General features: G+C 29.2%; 1 protein-coding gene across 1 annotated transcript in view; it reads right to left on the bottom strand.

The window, feature by feature from the left end:
• LOC145326502 (uncharacterized) overlaps positions 1-1,080 on the bottom strand; it is a 109,977-nt gene extending 108,897 nt beyond the window's left edge. Inside the window, exons 1-2 of the mRNA XM_080169877.1 lie at positions 991-1,080; positions 422-549 (exon numbers count right to left, since the gene is read on the bottom strand). Coding sequence (XP_080026003.1) covers positions 422-535 — 114 coding nt within the window. The 5' untranslated portion in view covers positions 536-549; positions 991-1,080. The remainder of the gene's footprint in view (positions 1-421; positions 550-990) is intronic.
• Positions 1,081-17,883: the final 16,803 nt, after the last annotated feature.

The following is a 17,883-nucleotide window of genomic DNA, read 5'->3' on the forward strand; positions in this document are numbered from 1 at the left end:
TCTATTAGTTATTGTTCATGTAATATATCAATTACTCTCTTTATCTATCTTTCTTATCCAGGGAGGGAGGGGACATTGCGCTGTAAATTACACTAGTCCCAAAAGTTGTTTATTAAGATTTACTTATTCGTTGGCTGATCAACTTTGAGGACTTTTAATGAATTTTGATTTTGGTTCATTAAGTTGAGTGTCCAAACGTTTCAACCACTAATTGTAATCTACAAACGGAGTAATTTTGGGTATTATCATTGTGGATTTACATCAATTTTTTGGCCATTGTCTTATCCATTTAGATCCCCGTTTCTTATCAGACATTAGTTTTGTTTATCCATCTGTATATCTATCTGATTATCTATCTGACTATCTATCCACTTACCAATCAGTCCTTCTATCTATCTACCAAACTGTCTAGCATCCCTACCTCATAATTAAGTTCATGAAAGTCTATATCAGAGAGGCCAATAAGAGGTGGAGGTAGGCTGGCCTCCTTATATCTCAGCCATTTTCTATCCTCCAAGTCCAACATTTTCCTCATGCTTTTATCACTGCCTTGAAAGGTCTATTTTCTTGAATTATTATATCCTAAACATTTTCTTTCAGTTTTTTTTAACTAAAAAAATAATTTCTGAGGTTTATTAGAAATGTGATTACAAAAAAAGGCTGTGTTTTAAAAGGCTACTTAAGCTTAAACTAAAACGGATATTATATTAGTCTATATATATAAACTAGTTGCTTCGATCATAGCCTCAAATGAAGGCAGGGTAGGAAAGTAAAATAACCTGACACCACCTTAATACATGTATGCATTTTTCTTAAAATTTACAACCTAAACGGACAATCAATTTTCAAGATATTTAGCATCAGACTAAAATCCTTACTTCTTAATAATATAGGATAAAAGTTAATTTTTATAGATCTCTTGATATCTAATTTACTCTAAAACCTTAAAATTTAAAAAATCTAAAAGTACAATAATCCAAGTTTCTGAACCTTTTAATTTCACTTAAATCTAATTAACTTGTGACACATCCATGATTAATATTCACTTTTCTTTTCCACACACAAACTTTAATTTATTCTGAAATAAAAGGTTTTAATTAGTAATGGATATATTATTAATTGGATCTTACACCAAAATATTATGTACTCTAATAAAGTGTAACTTGCAGCGGGCTAAAATAACGATTCCCTTCTTTCATGCCCTTTACCACATTCCCTCTCCTCCTACTGGATGAACAATAACCGAGCTCCATGTTAGCAAGTAAAATTGTCGATATTTTTTCATCTGTCATAATATTCTACATCCATTTAATTAGTTATGTAGACTTCCGGGCAATAGATTAAATGTGTTCCTTTTACTTTTTACTAAAAACAGGAAAGATTATTCAAAGACAAGGACTACCATCGGTTCAACCGATAGCATAAATATACAATATTTATACATGTTTATTCTAACATACACATAAGTATTTTATCCCAATTTAATAAACAAAAATAAGTATTATCTATTGGTAGTAAAAAGTCTTTACAAACCAATCACAGTTCTACCTTATCACTCAGAAGCTAGCGAAGTGCAGAATGAGTTTTAAATCTTATTTAGTAACCCCTTAAGATTCCAGAAAATAATTTAAGACAATTATTTATCTGAAAACACCACCATGTCTCTGTCATTCTGACTAATTTATGCTTAAACACACAAGATTAAAACATTTTTATCCTTTTAACTTTTCGACCTACATTCAGTGTATAAAGTCAAACATTAAACCAACAAGGATGAAAACAACCGCGAGCAGTGAAGCCAAAAATAAAGGATAAAACTTTTATCTAAATGCTGTACTGACAAGCAAAAAAATCTGGGAGAATCTTCAGCAGAAATTTTAAACATTTACCACCTGAGAAATTAACATTTTTTTCAAGTATTATTTAAAAAATAATTCTTAGAGAGGACTATATATGCCCAATATAATATTTATATAATTTTTTAGGACAAACAGATAAAGGGAGAGGTAGGTTTCAGGTAAAATCCGTAAAGGTTATGTGTTATAAGTTAAAAACAGTAGTAGAACCATAAAAATTTACGTTAATTTTTTTTTTAATATTGTCTATAGTTCTTTTCAATAAGAAATACACATTTAGTGAATATTATCGTTCTACTACTATTTTTAAGCCTTAAAACGGATTTTACTTGAAACCTAACTCTCCCTTTATTCATAGAGAGGAAATTCACTTAATTTATGAGATTTTTTCACAAGAAATGTCTACAATCTATCTTTTATAGCAATTGAGATAATCAAATTTCAGATTATCGGAGTTCACTGAGAGACAGTCAGTCTGATCTATGGACGTATATTCAAAAGTACTGCTATTTATTATCATAGAGTAGCTAGTAAAGATGTATAATACAACCTGAAATTATTTTATATAAAAATGAAATAAGTAAAAGAAAAGAAAAGAGTAAAATATCAGACAAATAAATCATCATTTAAAGATAAAAGTAGTGTGTGTAGCAAAGTAAAACTTGTTTAGAACAAAAAGTGTTATTTAGTTTTTGGTGTTGAATTTGTTACTAAACTAACATATTTAAAATTGTATAAATATGTCGATATTTGTTTCTACAAGTAATGAGCTATTAAATTTATAAAATCACATGATAATTAACTATTGCACGGCATTAGCGAAAACATTTCGGATTGTTGTCAAGAAGGTGTCGAGTTTGAGTCTGGACCAAAATCATACTATAAAAATGGTACTCACTGCAGCTATATCAGATACGTGACATTAATAGTTTGAGTAGGAAGAAATGCAAACGCAACTCACAAACAAAAATCAACAATCAAAAGGCCTCACCAATTGCAATGTAAGGTAATTGATTTGATTTTTAATTAATGAATTTCATAAAAGTACAAATTACATAAATTACAATTTTGTCACATAATGGATCTACTTATTGCATCACTTTTATATTTCAACAAATTAGTTCCAAGTTTCACATCAATATAGATCAGAATTTTTTTTAAATCTTAGTATTACCACACTTTAACCATAAAGCTTTATAAGTTAAATATTTCAAAGTACAAAACACTTTTATAGATTCTATACATATTTTGTTTTCACTGTTTTCAATTTAAACGTTTTATGAATTTTTTTTTCAGGAAAAAAAATTGTTGTACTTTTTCTGTTGTGTAAAAAGAGATAGTTTCATGAGGAATATTTCAATTTAAAACTATTGCAGCCAATATATTTTAAATTTAATGTTGCACCAGATTTTCTAGTACTCTAATAAAGGGATACTCGCAGCTAGCTCCATACCTCATCCCCTTCCTTCTCATTAGATAAACGAACTGACATATAAATGAGGCCCATGTTACTTGTTAGCAACCTAAATTGACGACAAATTTCCCCTGTCAATATATTCACGTATATATACTCTATATACATAAAAATTTATTATTGACCCATGTTAAATATCGTTTATGAAAATATCCTTTCAGTATGAAAATATTTACTTTGTATATAATCTTAGAGGTTGGGTGTGTGTGTGGTGTGTGTGTCTGTGTATTTGTGCGTTGATGTATGTGTGTCTAGGTTAGGGTAAAGTAGAACAGCAGAAAATCAATTTAAAGTTGTGTTTGATTTATAGATTAAACTATTTTCTATACGCTGACCATTTTATAAATACAAATGATACATTTTACATAGAATAATATATGTAATATAAAAAATATCTAGAGGAAAAGTACTTAAAGTGGAAGAAAGGGGCAAAAATAGCATAAAACCATTCAAAGGCTAAAGTTGAATAAAAAGGTAAATTAGATATATTCTGGGAAGCTTTATTAAAAAGGAAAACTCAGTGATTAGTGAAATCTTAAAGCTCAAACAAAAAGACATTACATCTTTATATAATATGATATAAATCTAGCGTAAATTTAGAAGAAAAATTAATATTCATTTGTTTCATCTACTGAATCGATTGAGTTCTCTTTTTTAGGTAAACTTCTAATAAAGAGCCTCTAGAGGCTAAGGGCGTAGCAGCTAGTCACCTATTAAGAACTAAAAACCAAAGAATATTTAAAACTTTTTAAAAAATGATGAGAAATTAAACAATTTCAACTTTAAATCCTTTATAATTATATAAGGAGAATATTAAAAGTTTAAAATCTATGCAAACTAAAAATTTAATGAAGGGTTTACAGCAAAATTTAACTTTTATATCTTATAATGCCAGTTAATTAAATTGTCGTCAATTTAGTTTTAAACATCGGCATCACTTATTGGCCAGTTCGTTCATCCAAAAGGAGGGGAGGGTATAGGGTAAAGGAGGTGGAAGGGAGAAATCGTTATTTTAGCCCTCTAAGTGATTCACTTTAATTGATAACATGAAAATCTTGTGTAAGATCCAAGTAATTATATAATATATATCCATTACCAAATACAATTTTAATATTATCCAAGTTTGGTTAAAAAACAAAAAGGAGGCCTATTTTCATAATTATAATGAGAACAAGGATGACAAGATCCATCAAAGTGCAAAGTTCACTCAGAATAGATAGCAAACAAGAGAGTAACTTACATTAGAACAATTTTCTTGTTACATTTAAGATAATAGGATCAATTTAATTCATATATTGGAAAAAACTTTCGATTGATGATAAAGTTTAACATATGTATTCTATGTATTTAAATATCTGTAAAACATAGGGTTATGAATATTAATGTACATTTTGAGATTCTAGTCAAATATTTACTTTCCTCCAACTTTTATTTTCTTAATCTCAGTTTTTCCCTGGGATCGTCAGGGAAATGGCAATGCATCATAAAAAGTTGATGAACATCTCCACATACGTTAAACAAAATTTCCTCTTTCTGAAGAATAAAATTATCGGTTGAAATGTTTAGACTCACAATCAAAATATTAAATGAATTGAGTCAACGAATGATTACATGTTTTTAGTAGCGAAGCTACTCTATAATTAACAATGTCCGTCAGGTCTGTCCGTCTGTCCGTCATGAGACAGAATAGGGGAAACGGGATTTTCTCGGCTCCTATTAAAGGTAGACAGCTGAAATTTTTTGACAACAGTCCCATTATTAAGGAGCACAATCAACTATAAAACATCAAGGGCGGTCGGACCGCTTTTTGGCAGGTTTTAGGCTATTTTTGTATTTTTCACATTTTTCTCCATATTTTCAGTGTTTATGGTCCGATTTTAAAAATTTTTTCAGTTATTGATATCAAAATTAAATTTCCTGTCGTTTACAGTAAACAATCATGACGGCCAAACTGCCATTTTGCAGGTTTTAGGCTATTTTTGTATTTTTCACATTTCCACCATATCTTCAGTGTTTATGGTCCAATCTTCACAATTTTTTCAGTTATAGATTTAAGAATTAAATTTCCCGTCGTTTAAAGAAAACAACCATAACTGCCAGACTGCCTGTTTGCAGGTTTTAGGCTATTTTTGTATTTTTTCACATTATTCTCCATATCTTCAGTGTTTATGGTCCGATTTTCCAAAATTTTTTTCAGTTATAGATATCAAAATTAAATTTCTCGTCGTTTAAAGAAAACAACCATGGCGGTCAGACTGCCTTTTATCAGGTTTTTGGCTATTTTTATATGTTTTACACATTTTCCCATATATTTGGTGTTTTTGGTCCAATTTTCAAACTTTTTTGGGATATCAGTAATCATTATCAAAAAAAAATTTCCCATTGTTATGAGAATCTTTTATGTAATCTACTTTGACCGTCGTCATCATTAAAAATAAAACAAGGTTTCGTGTTTATTTTCTCCAATAACTCTATTCTTGTTTTAATAAACACACTTTAAATCTACTTTTACGTATTTCCATCCACGATTTTTTTGCGCTTCGCTACTTATGGATGTTGTCATCCTTGTTTTTATAATACTTTAGGGACCAGTATAATTTACAGTCCTATGTCAAATTCCCTGGTTTCTTCATAAGTTTTAAATATTTAAATTTATATTGTATATATTTCTATATTTTTTTCATTGGTTGATTCATTTAATTAATTTCAAGATAATAATTACCCAAAATTTAATAAAAAACATCGAATGACCATAATACTTTGTTAATAACAAACAATGCTATTTGGTAGTCTCATTCCTTCATTCTGAATTGGAAAATTGTTGAAGTCATATTTAATTTGTTGAATGTCTCATTTATTTTAGATGAAATACAAAACATTATTAATATGTAGAGATAGATGATTTATATATATTGCCTATAAAAAAAGAGGCTAAATATTAGATTAGTCCATAATTCTAGTATGATGTCATTCAGGATTTTTCGGCCAAATGTTTTAAATCTATCCCTTTTTTTTGGGCACTAAAGAAGCTTCTACAGATATAACTATCTCAAAAAAGTGCAACATGTGTTTTATTCTACTATATAAAAATTTGCTGTTTTACATAAAACACATAGTAAATAGGTATTCTTATTCAAATATCTGGTAATTAATAAGGAGAGAAGAGACGATGGAGCCTTGAACTTAGGCGCGTGCTCATGTGTGCACATGTGTGTGTTAGGTCTGTTCAAATTTACAGCAAATGTATTACACCATTTCAAATTGATGACATAAATTATAATTTCATTTTATCAGTAAATTTTGAAAATAATTATACAATAACATTATTATTTCTCTGAAAAACTATTTTACTTCTAACTTGACCACACTGGTTAAAACAATCAATACTGCTATAACATGAATTTTATATTCTGAATGTACAATTATATTATGATTGGCACTAAAGAAATTTGCAGATCTGAATGTGTTGTTTTTTTCCGGGAAGCTTTATAATTAGAAACTAATTAGATACATGAAGATTTTTGGTATTCTGTGCCACTCTATTAACATGCCCATATGTAGGTAGTAACCATTCTTATGCAACTATAATATATACATACATACTTTATATGTATAAAGTAAGGAACTTAGGTAGTTTCGTAATTTCTTAGTAGGAAAAGTATATTCTATATATACACTAAAGTATACTGAAAAATTGAAATGATTCAGATCACACTTACACATTACACAATTGTGGTGGTAACATTAAAAACTAAGGAACGCTAAAATTCAAGCAAAAACATGTATTAAAAGCTGAACAAAGAGAAATGTAGAGTTGTAAAGAAGTAAGTAAAATATTCTTGGTCACATGAACTTTTATAATAATTACATGAATCTTTAACAGGAGAGCCAAAAAAATCACATTTCCCGAAGGACAGTTTAATACCAATGATCTAAAGGTATAAAACAATGGCCGATAAATTGATGTACATTACTAATTATGATACACATAATTACCCCTTGTGTAGATTACAATTAGTAGTTTAAACGTTTGGAAATAACAAATAAGAAAACGTTACTATAAAACTTTGGGAACTTATGTAATATATAGCCCAATCTCCCCTCTCTCCATGGTTTAATACTCTACTTATATTGGGACTGTCATTTACACATCAAGCAAATTTACAGTAGATGTATTTTGGCAAGTGCAATGTCCAATGTAAAACATTAATTTGAAATGGAGCCACTCAAAGAAACCACAATATACTCACAATCCCCACTAATATATTCATATATATAATAAGCAGTGTTTTATTCAAATTTTCAATAGAATTCGCCCATTAGGCCTAAATATGAATTCACAAGTCAGTAACTAGGCATAAAGGATGATTAGTTAGGCTTGTGGCGGTTGTAGACAGTTTTCTAAAAGTGACAAAGTCCAATTTTTGTCAAAATGTTTCATGTGACGTCATAAAAATGAGGGATTATCCATCTCTTTTTTATGGGTTTTCTTTCTCACTTCTCCTCTCATATACCTCATTTTTTGACACAATTTTGGCTCCGTTTCTTAAGATAGGTAAATCATTATTATATTATATTATTTATTTGATACATTTACTCCCCTCCCACTGGGTGAACGAACTGACCGATAAATAAGATTCATATTAGCAAGTAAAATGACAAATATTTGAAAAATAAGCATCTACTGATTAACTATATCCATCCATTCTTAATTTGTCTTAGATTTTAAAGTAAAAGTTATTTCTTGCTACTCATGGATTATTAAAATTCATCTTTCTATTCAACTGAGTATGAAGTTAACCCTAGTTAACTGGCATGTGTCTTATATAGTATAAGGATAGATAAGTAAAGGAGAGGGGTTTTATACCTTCAGGATATAATATTTAGCAAGCTTATCAGCAGGAGCAGAGATAATCATTCATAGGATAATTTGAATCACGTTGATAAAGTTATACTTATATTTGCTCCATGTAGTAAAGAAAAACATATTAAAGTTTTGGAGATGTTAGCAGAGTATGCCAAAAAGATTGTTGATGTGAAGGTTTACAAGAATCCCTTTCTTAATTAAGGTTTCTAATCGATAAGACGATTATAACAGGTGTAATTATCTTAATAACCTTTGATCTAAACATTGTACCTTTTCAAATTTTTACTAGCTCTTCAAAAATAATGTCTGAGCTTAAAATGTAAAGACAAAATTAATGATATCACTAACAAAAATATATCTTCAAAACTTTCAACTCATATTAAACTTTTAAAGGTAAGTGCTTTATTACATCAGTTTGATTTTGCTAAATTGATTAGGAAATTTTACTTCAACCAAGAAAAGCGATGTGAAACTAACTTTTAAAAAGATATTTTTTCTTCTCTATATCAAATTAAGGAAGTGCTAGTGCCCTACATGATTAGACCTTACTGTAAAAGCTAGAGACCTGGTGTTATTCCTCTATTATAAAACTGTACGGATAATAATGTTTTTGTTCTTGATAGGCCTTACAGATCAGAAGTCATCGTTGAAAGACATTTAATTTTAATATGTAATAGTTTTTGAAGACTATAGGTATTTAGTATGACTGATATTAAAATTATTGATTTTCACAAAATTGCATTAATTAACTCTTAATGGATATTCCACTTTTCTGCAGTTTTTTGTTGATGAAATAAAAACAAAACAAAACTTGTATGGATTCTGGCTATAATTCACATAAATATACTTACTTAATTCATATTTAAAAAGCTTAAAATACCTTCACAAAAAAAGGATTTAAACAATTCTAGAACATTGCTGAAATAGAAATAGCACAACTAAAAATTTGCAATATAAAAGGGCATATAACAGTTGAGTGGTGAATACTATTTTTCCTCTCTTGAGAGGACAATTGTAGATTTTATGTTAGTTCAAATTAGACCCTTGGCTAGTTCAAGTACAATAATTTTAATCAAAAAGCTGTCAGTTGATATTTAATTTAGATTAAATTTAATTTTAACGATTTATATCTACTACATTATACTGGCTCTCATAATATCGATTTGTATGGTGTATAAGTTAATCATAATGAAAATCAATTTAATTGCATAGTTATTTTTCATTCAGAAGCTATTTAATGACAATATGTTATTATCAATCAACATCAAGTTCAAAGGAGAAATCTATCAATTTCAATGTAAATGTCGATTATAGAGCATAAGATAAAGAGGTCATATCTGTCATATAATCAACCTAAATGTCGAAATAATGATTATAATAAAGTTTGGCTGGGCGATTTTAAGGGAAGACAATATTCTCAATTGCGCAACGGTATAAAAGCAACAATTCTAAGCAACGTTGTTTGCACCAAAAATTTGGCCAATTTGCGCCAATCAGTTGTACCCATCTTTGATAGCTAGATACACGAGTGGATTACTCAGTTTTGGAAGAGCTATTGTACTTCATCTATAATTTGCAAATATATGATTTAGAAAATGTACATATCTGTGCATGAAACAATTTTTAATGCAATTCAAACTTCAAAATACTTTTGTAAACTTTCAATTCAGTAAATATCAATTTATGTAAATTAACTATAAAAAGACACAAAAATAGTCTAACCAACAACCTCCCTCTCCTCCTTTGTCAATTCTCCTTTTAAAATAAAATTTGGAGAAACTATTCCGACCTCCATTTGCCCTCCTTTGAAGCTGAGTGACAAATCTAAAACGAATATAATAGTACATTTGCATATCCAGAACACTGTAATACATTCATGTATCTAACTATGGATCAGTTGTACCCATCTTTGATACAGTTTTTTTCGTTGTTATTCCAGGAATTTGACCGCACGGCGTTGCGCGAGTTTTGGTATTTTAGTTGGGAATACAATACTAATAAAATAAATTTTAGGAATCAAAATAATACGGGGTATAAAAATAATAAACAAGAATTTTGATAATTTGATATATAGCAGAAAAATGGAGGAATTATCATTTCATGAAAGTAGCAGATAAAGATTTAAATTTATAATAGATAGAAAAAACACAAGCTCCAGTTATAACAAACCAATAACAAAAAAAATAAAATAAAGGCTTTCCAAATGTACTTTATTAACCCGCACTTCCCGTGCACTCCTCCTAAATCCTGTGCATGCCATTCTTATATTGTTGGATACAAAAACAAATCCTAATCTTTTGTTGGTTGTTTTGTAAAAACTTTGTATTGTTTTGGCCAAAATCTATTTCATAGAATATTTTTCAGGGAAGATGTTTTTTTTTCTTGAGGTCTGATTTTAATATACTTAGATTACTTCCTTATTAATTGTTTTATTTGCAATCTTTGCATATTAAAATATCAAATTTCTTTTAATAATTTGTATTATGGTGTTTTTCTGACTTTAGTTAATATGATTTGTTTATTTTGATTTCATGAGATAGTTAAGACTGCTATAGAACTCCTGGATTTGGAGTACATTCATAATTACAAATGAATTTCATCTGTGGACGACTTACATAAGATCTTATTAACGGTTTAATCAATCCTTATCATAAAATTTAGTCATGAGCATTTTGATTTTGACAGGTTTAGGTTTTAAGTTGAATTGAAGATTTTCCAATGGGTATAATCTATACTTTTTACATCTTTGAAACCTTACTTTGTAAAATCCCTTATTTTGACAGTGAAACATAGAAGTGCACTTCTTGCCTGTGAATCCTTACTTTGTTACGGCTTCCTTAAGAGGTTTAATTGGAAGTTAAAATTAAATAGCTAAAATTAAATGTTACAACTAAATATTTGTCCTTTTATTTCGTACTTGTTCTAAGGGCAAAAAGTCCCCCCCCCCCTCAATTAAGTTTTAAAATTCTTTATCTCTAAATTGAAGTTAATTTATCCCCTAACCTTTGCACTTCAAAAAGCTAAGATCTAACCTTTATACCCAAAGTTTTTTCAACTTTTTAAAAGGAACCTAGTAATAGTGTCTAACTTTTTATCTTTGTGACGTAGCAAAAATCGAAGGATGAGAGGGGAGGTGGAAAAGGAAACCCCTAAAAAAATGACACTATTACTAGGTTCTTTTAAAAGCAGTTTAAAACATCTTTTATGACTCTTATGCATAATACAGTAATTAAGAAGTAAGTATTCATCATAATTTACAGTTTGAAAGGAGAGGCGCTAGGTAGTCCATTTATAAATAGAAGATCCAACTCTATATTTTTTTTGGAAGATAGCGCACTGAGCTCAAAGTGCAAGAACCTGCATTCTTCTATGAACCCATTCAGATATAATATTTCAAGATCCTTCCTATAGATATCAAGGTTCTATACAAGGTTTATCTTTAACCTAGTCAATGTAATTTATAAGTTATATAAAGATTATCTAATTGATATAAAACTTTCCCTTTCTTTACATTTGAACATAACTTTTAAAATAAGCATCATCGAAATTCTTGCAATTTATAACTTCAAATGTTCTTAGATATTCAAGTCAAATTATATCTACGATCTTTAAGTGATGTATTTAAGTGCTCATAAAATTATCCAAATTCGAAATCCTATAATATAAAGTTGTAAGGTTTTTTTTGTCTGTAGCTCAAAATTAATGAACCGATTGGGTTTTCCATTATATTAAAGCTTTACATAGGACTTGGGATGGTTTTAGGCTAATTTCTACCCTTCCCTTCTAGATGCTAGAGGCGAAACAGCTAGTATTATATAACTGAATAAACAGCTAAAAAGGAAATCTGTTTTAAAAGCTGAATAAAGTATCAATTTCAGTTCTTTGGTATATCTTAAACATTTTTGTTTATTAGACTTTTTTATTGAAAAAGTTTGTATTTTGTAATTAAATATTGCATCCTCCTACTTCTGTGTGATATATAAACATTATTATATAACAGCTTCGCTTTCAGAAATATACAGAAAAGACTTTAATGGAAAATATCGGATTTATTTTCTAAACTAGAGAAATATTGCAAAAAAAATATGCATATATAAAGTTGGAATATTTACTTTACATTTCTATTGAAATATGTAGATTTTAACTTTTCATATTGTAATTGTCATTTATAGCATTGTAATATAGACAGATTTCCACGGACTTTGAAATAAAAAAATATGTCTGTAATAAGATGCAATACATGATTGAGTATGGCTGAGAACCGATTTCGAAGCCTTACTGAAAAAAAACAATGAGCTTATGCAAAATTCTTTTAAGTAGTAATATGAAAACTATTTAAGGCAACAAATAAAGGTCTCTAAATTAATTATTTCTAGCAAAAAAAACCTGGCCAAAAATGGCAGAAACGGCACCTAAAAGGTATGAATCTTTCTGCCCTGTGCATAAATGCTACAAAAAGTGATGAAAATACGCCTTCATTACAAATTGACCATTTTACCAGATATGCGGATCTTTTGCAATCCAGTAAAGTTCGCAAACAGTGGTAGTCAGGTAACTTAAGGAATAAAACAATGGGAAATATATTGGTTATATAATTTATATCCCTAATAATGATAAACAAATTTACCCTTAGGTAGACTTGACCAATCTAGAACTAAGTACCATAACATAGCGTAAAACTTTGGGTACCAGTACAATTGATCATCTAATTTTCCTCCCTTTCTAGTGAAATGTGACTTTAATAAGGGGAAAATACATATTTTTAAAGATCTGTTGTTTAATGACAGACTGCAATAGTCTTTTATTAAAAGTTTACAGCCAAAGAATGAAAAATATTAAATGTTTTTAGTTAAAATTTTTCTGCACCGCATCCCTAGAAATGTTGTGAATGTTGAACAAAATATCCATATGTATGGGGGTCAAAAAAGTGATGCGTTATATGAAACATTTGAGTGGAATTCTAACGGGTCCAACTTCGTCTGAGCATCTTTACTACTATTAAGCATTCATATTAGAGTTACAGAATTTAGATTGAGCGATAAATATAAACATAAATGATACCATCAATATAAGCTAAACAAATGAGAAAAATGGACAAATGCAAGATGCTTCTTATGGATTAGGTCGTCATATATATATAAAGGCCTAATTGTAAAAGAAATCACCATAGTGATTTGTAATATAAAATTCAATGTTATCATGACATGATATGCTTGAAATGGAAATATAATTTTTTTGTAATGATCATAGAGTTGTCAAAATTATACCTTATTGTTACCGGAATCCCCCCTGCAATTATTTGTAAGCTTCCAAATAAGCTTTTAAAATGAACGTTCTAGAATTGATATCTCTATACAACCGAATACAATACATATGGATGTACAAACATAAACTTTTTTACATATGGACAAAACAATTTATGTGTGAATTTTTAGAATGAATCCAAGGTGAACTTTTACTTCTGCATAAAAATAGAATTGGAATGCGATTATTGATTTTTATTATCATATTAGACCAAAACAAGTACCTCTAAATTCATATTACCAAATTATGTATAAAAAACATTTTATATATTGCTCAGAGTAATGAGCTAATAAATCATTTATATTACATCTAAAACACAGACAAACTTTTTGGAATTCCTTTATTAGGCTAAATTAGGTTAAGTAAAGATTACAGGAGCCTGAAAGGGATACGGCCCCTAAGCGTTAGTTATAAGTTTCTGAAAAATTAAAAGAAAGGTAATTTTAAACAACAAAAGCTTGCTTCAATAGAATTAGTACCTTTATTCTTGCTTCCTTAATTTTAACAAAAAGAGCGGAAATAATAGCACACCTAAGACCTTATAGTTCTTTTTACAGTTACACATAAATGACCGTAGCTATACAGGCAATATTTTAGGCCTAAATAGTCTAAAAACAACTGAAGATCAAGTGTGGATCAATTTAAATGTCTGTGCGTGAAAAAGTATCAAATTTTTAAAATTCACATAAATGGATATAAATTAGTTTACCTATGTTGAACAATTTTTGGGTTTACATTTCGAGTTTTGGGTCTAATCTTATTTACTTTCTTTATCCTTTTTCTATAAACCTCTCTTGGGAGGGTGGAGGTACCCTTCCCGGGACCTATGAGAAGCTACTCTGTTAAGGAGAACCCGATCGGTTTAGCGGTTAGCGAGATCCTTCGGTACAAACAAACAGACAACCATCCTGTTACTTTATCATAAGGAAAAATCATAGCCCTGAGCTTAAAAAGATTTCAATAAATTATAGTCAAACAAAAATGTCTTTTTGATTTAGACCTTTCTTTTTTGTGAAAATATTATGATTTGGGACTCATTGCATTTAAATTTATAAGATTAAAATTGGGCCTGTCTTCACTCTTTTTAATCCCCTCAATAAATACACACCCTTGCAAAACTATGTGCACGAAACTTTTTAAATTACTATTGTAAGTATATGAAATTTTGGTAATATCCTCTTAGAATTTTTTTTTAATTTTAAAAATTTGAGTACCCCCCCCCCCTCCCCCCCCCCCGCCACATAACTCTGGCCGCAGCGCCCGGCTCCCTTGCCTGCCTAGCCGCAGCGCTCGGCTCCCTAGCCTATAACCTAACCTAAAATAGTTGGGGGGTGGGGGGGGGGGGGGGAGGGGTACTTAAATTTTCAAAATTGAAAAAAAAGATTCTAAGAGGAGAACGCTGAAATTTCTTTATTGTGCCCTACATCTATGGATGTTGTCAGCCCAACAACAGAAAACATAAATGTGTATAGAAAAATTTCTACTAATAAATCAGGGCGGATTAAAGTTTAAACTCATTAATCAAATATGTATTTTAATAACAAATTTTAGGCTTTCACTTTGAAATACAGTTTCAACTTTAAAAACTAAGAAAGACATTTGATGTTATTTGTGGATTGATAGATTTTCAAATATCAAATTAAGAGATTTATTGATAAAAAAAACCTTCAAAACTTCTTTATTTTCCAGTTGGCATTCTAGATTACCATTGTAGAAAATTATGTAAATTATGAGAACGAAATATTCAAGAATAAAAGATAGAAAAATGATATATAAATATCTTTGTAGCGTGGCCGACTCACCACTAGAGTCAGATACTTGATTCTATTAGGAAATGGTTATCGTAAGCAATCTCATTTAAATAGCAGCATAGAATTCACATTTCCTCACAGCTTTACAAACTAATGGACGTAGACAGACAAAGTGAATAATAGAGTCGATTCGCTACTCTAAGAAGCTTCACTGTTAAGGAAAACCATATCAGTTCAGCAGATATTATTTGCTAGAAATAGATAAACCTCCTTTTACTTTTATATAAGGATTACCTATATTATGTAATAGCTAATTTTAAATTATGTTATTCCATTTTGTCATTTATTTCTGTTAATACGTATAATAATATGCAAATAGTAGCAAAAGTCATAGACATGAAATATTTTTTACATAATTGGGAACAAAGTATTAGGAACATTCAAACAGACTAAGATTGGCAATGGTAATCTTCACATAAAAATAGAAATTCAAACATCATAATTATGCTATTTAATTCGGAGATACAGACATTTGGAATTATTGAGCAGCTTATATAACAAAAAAAAACTACTGCTTTCACTTTTTTATATTTGAATAAACTAACTTTTTTGATAATTCTAACCATTTATAATATGCATTGACAAACAAAGGTAAAATTCACTTGATTTTCAACATTATATCACTATAGATTAACCAGTAATAAACAATAATTCACAATTATGGCCACACTTTTTATGATCTCTCATAAAATAATAATTCGTGTTGTTATGTAGAATATAATAAAACTGATATATCGCCCAGAGTATTTTATCTTCTTTAAACATATGTCTCCCACAGGCAGAGAAAGGAGAGAGAAAAAGAGAAAAAGGAGAAAAGAGGGGAGGAAAAAAAGGGGAAAGATGGTCAAAATATCAAAATATGTGGATAAAAGAGAGTTGATCGAGTGAAGAGAGAGAGATAGAAAGATAAAATTAGTGGTAGATAGATAGATACCGAATTTCCCCTCTCTCCGGCGAATATTTCCATACCCCGGTATTTTTCCCCTGCCTTATTTTTTAAGGGGAAGAAAAAAAGGCGAAATGGTTTAAATGCTGACCACGGAAGGGGGTGTTTACACAAAATATTTTTTGTTTAGATATTCGAATATGTATAAAGTTTTATGTTAAACTATACGTTTTCAAAATTACCAATGGCACATTTGTATGACATTCAAACTAAAATTATTTATGAAACACATTTCTAAATCATTAAAATTGTATTATTTAATTATTCATGAAAAAGTTTAAGTTTATTAGTGTTAGTAAAGTATATTTTTTATTTTTTTTAAACTGTATCTTTTAGACATAATTTCTTAAATATGGATAAAAAATGTTCATATTTATAAAGTATAAAATATTAGATATTTAAATTTTTCATAAAAAGCTGGTAATATCCAGAACCGTGAGAACCAAGTGCTATTATTTAATTAAAACATAATTTTTATACATTATTATATTAGCACCCACAAGAGACTACGGACAATAATGCTACAAGTAGTTGTTTTTATAAAATTGAACAAATATTTTTCTTTCATCTAAATAGATTTATCTAATATTAACAGCAAAGCTTTTCTAAAATTGGATTTATACGTCTGTCCGTCGGTAAGGAATGGTACTAATCGTTAATTTAGGCATGCTAGAATTGCCCTATCGATTTCAAACTTCGCATGATGATTCATGTAACACTAAAATACCATGCTCTGTAACTCATATCAACCCAGAAAAGCTACACCATAGAAACGATGGAATTTAAGTCAAACTTCTTTTAAAAATGTAAATATTTTAATAAATACTGTTAGATTTATTAGATTAAATGAATGAACTCTTTCTACACCCCACTACCCTGCCAATGCACTAGCGGACCATCTGCTTTAGGCCTACGGAAACTTCAGGTATTGATCCAATACAGCTCATGAAGATTTTAGATTGCTCAGTTATTTATTGTCTAGCATTTTTGTAATAGTTATACGCATTGAAGGTCCAAACTAACAAAACTGTATCAATTTTATGAATTTTATTTCAATATTTGTGGAAAGCTGTCTATAAAAAGATTATATACATTTTTCAGCAAGGCTGAGATGTGGTTCTAATCCAGCGGATATAAATGGTTTCAAAGCCATACTGAAAAAATATTTAAAATTGTACATTATTGATATTATTGACTTTTTATACAAAGATCTTGATAAAGTATTCTGCTGACATAAACTACAATCTTTTATGTAAACAATATGGCATAAGCTTTAATTACTTTCATCTTATGTTGATAAAATTACAGAACACCATTTGTTAAATAAGAAAAATTATATTCAATGAACTCAGAACAATATATGTGATTTTGTATTTAGTAATTTTTGTATACATTATTGATACACTTTGAAGACTCATGATAAAAGTAGCTATGAGGTGGTGATCATTATTTCTGGGGGGGAAAGCAAAATAGTCAAAATAATATTGTTAGCCTGGCCCATTTAGTCTGTAAATTGTCTGTAATTCGATGATTTTTAGTGTGGTTGATAAACGGTTCAAATCCACCGGAAAATGCTTTATAATGTTTTTTTATTAAGGTTTAAATTACAAATTTTCAAAATGATT

The sequence above is a fragment of the Acartia tonsa genome, chromosome 1, assembly GCF_053477335.1.
Source record: "Acartia tonsa isolate MP-2025a chromosome 1, ASM5347733v1, whole genome shotgun sequence".
NCBI lineage: Eukaryota > Metazoa > Arthropoda > Copepoda > Calanoida > Acartiidae > Acartia > Acartia tonsa.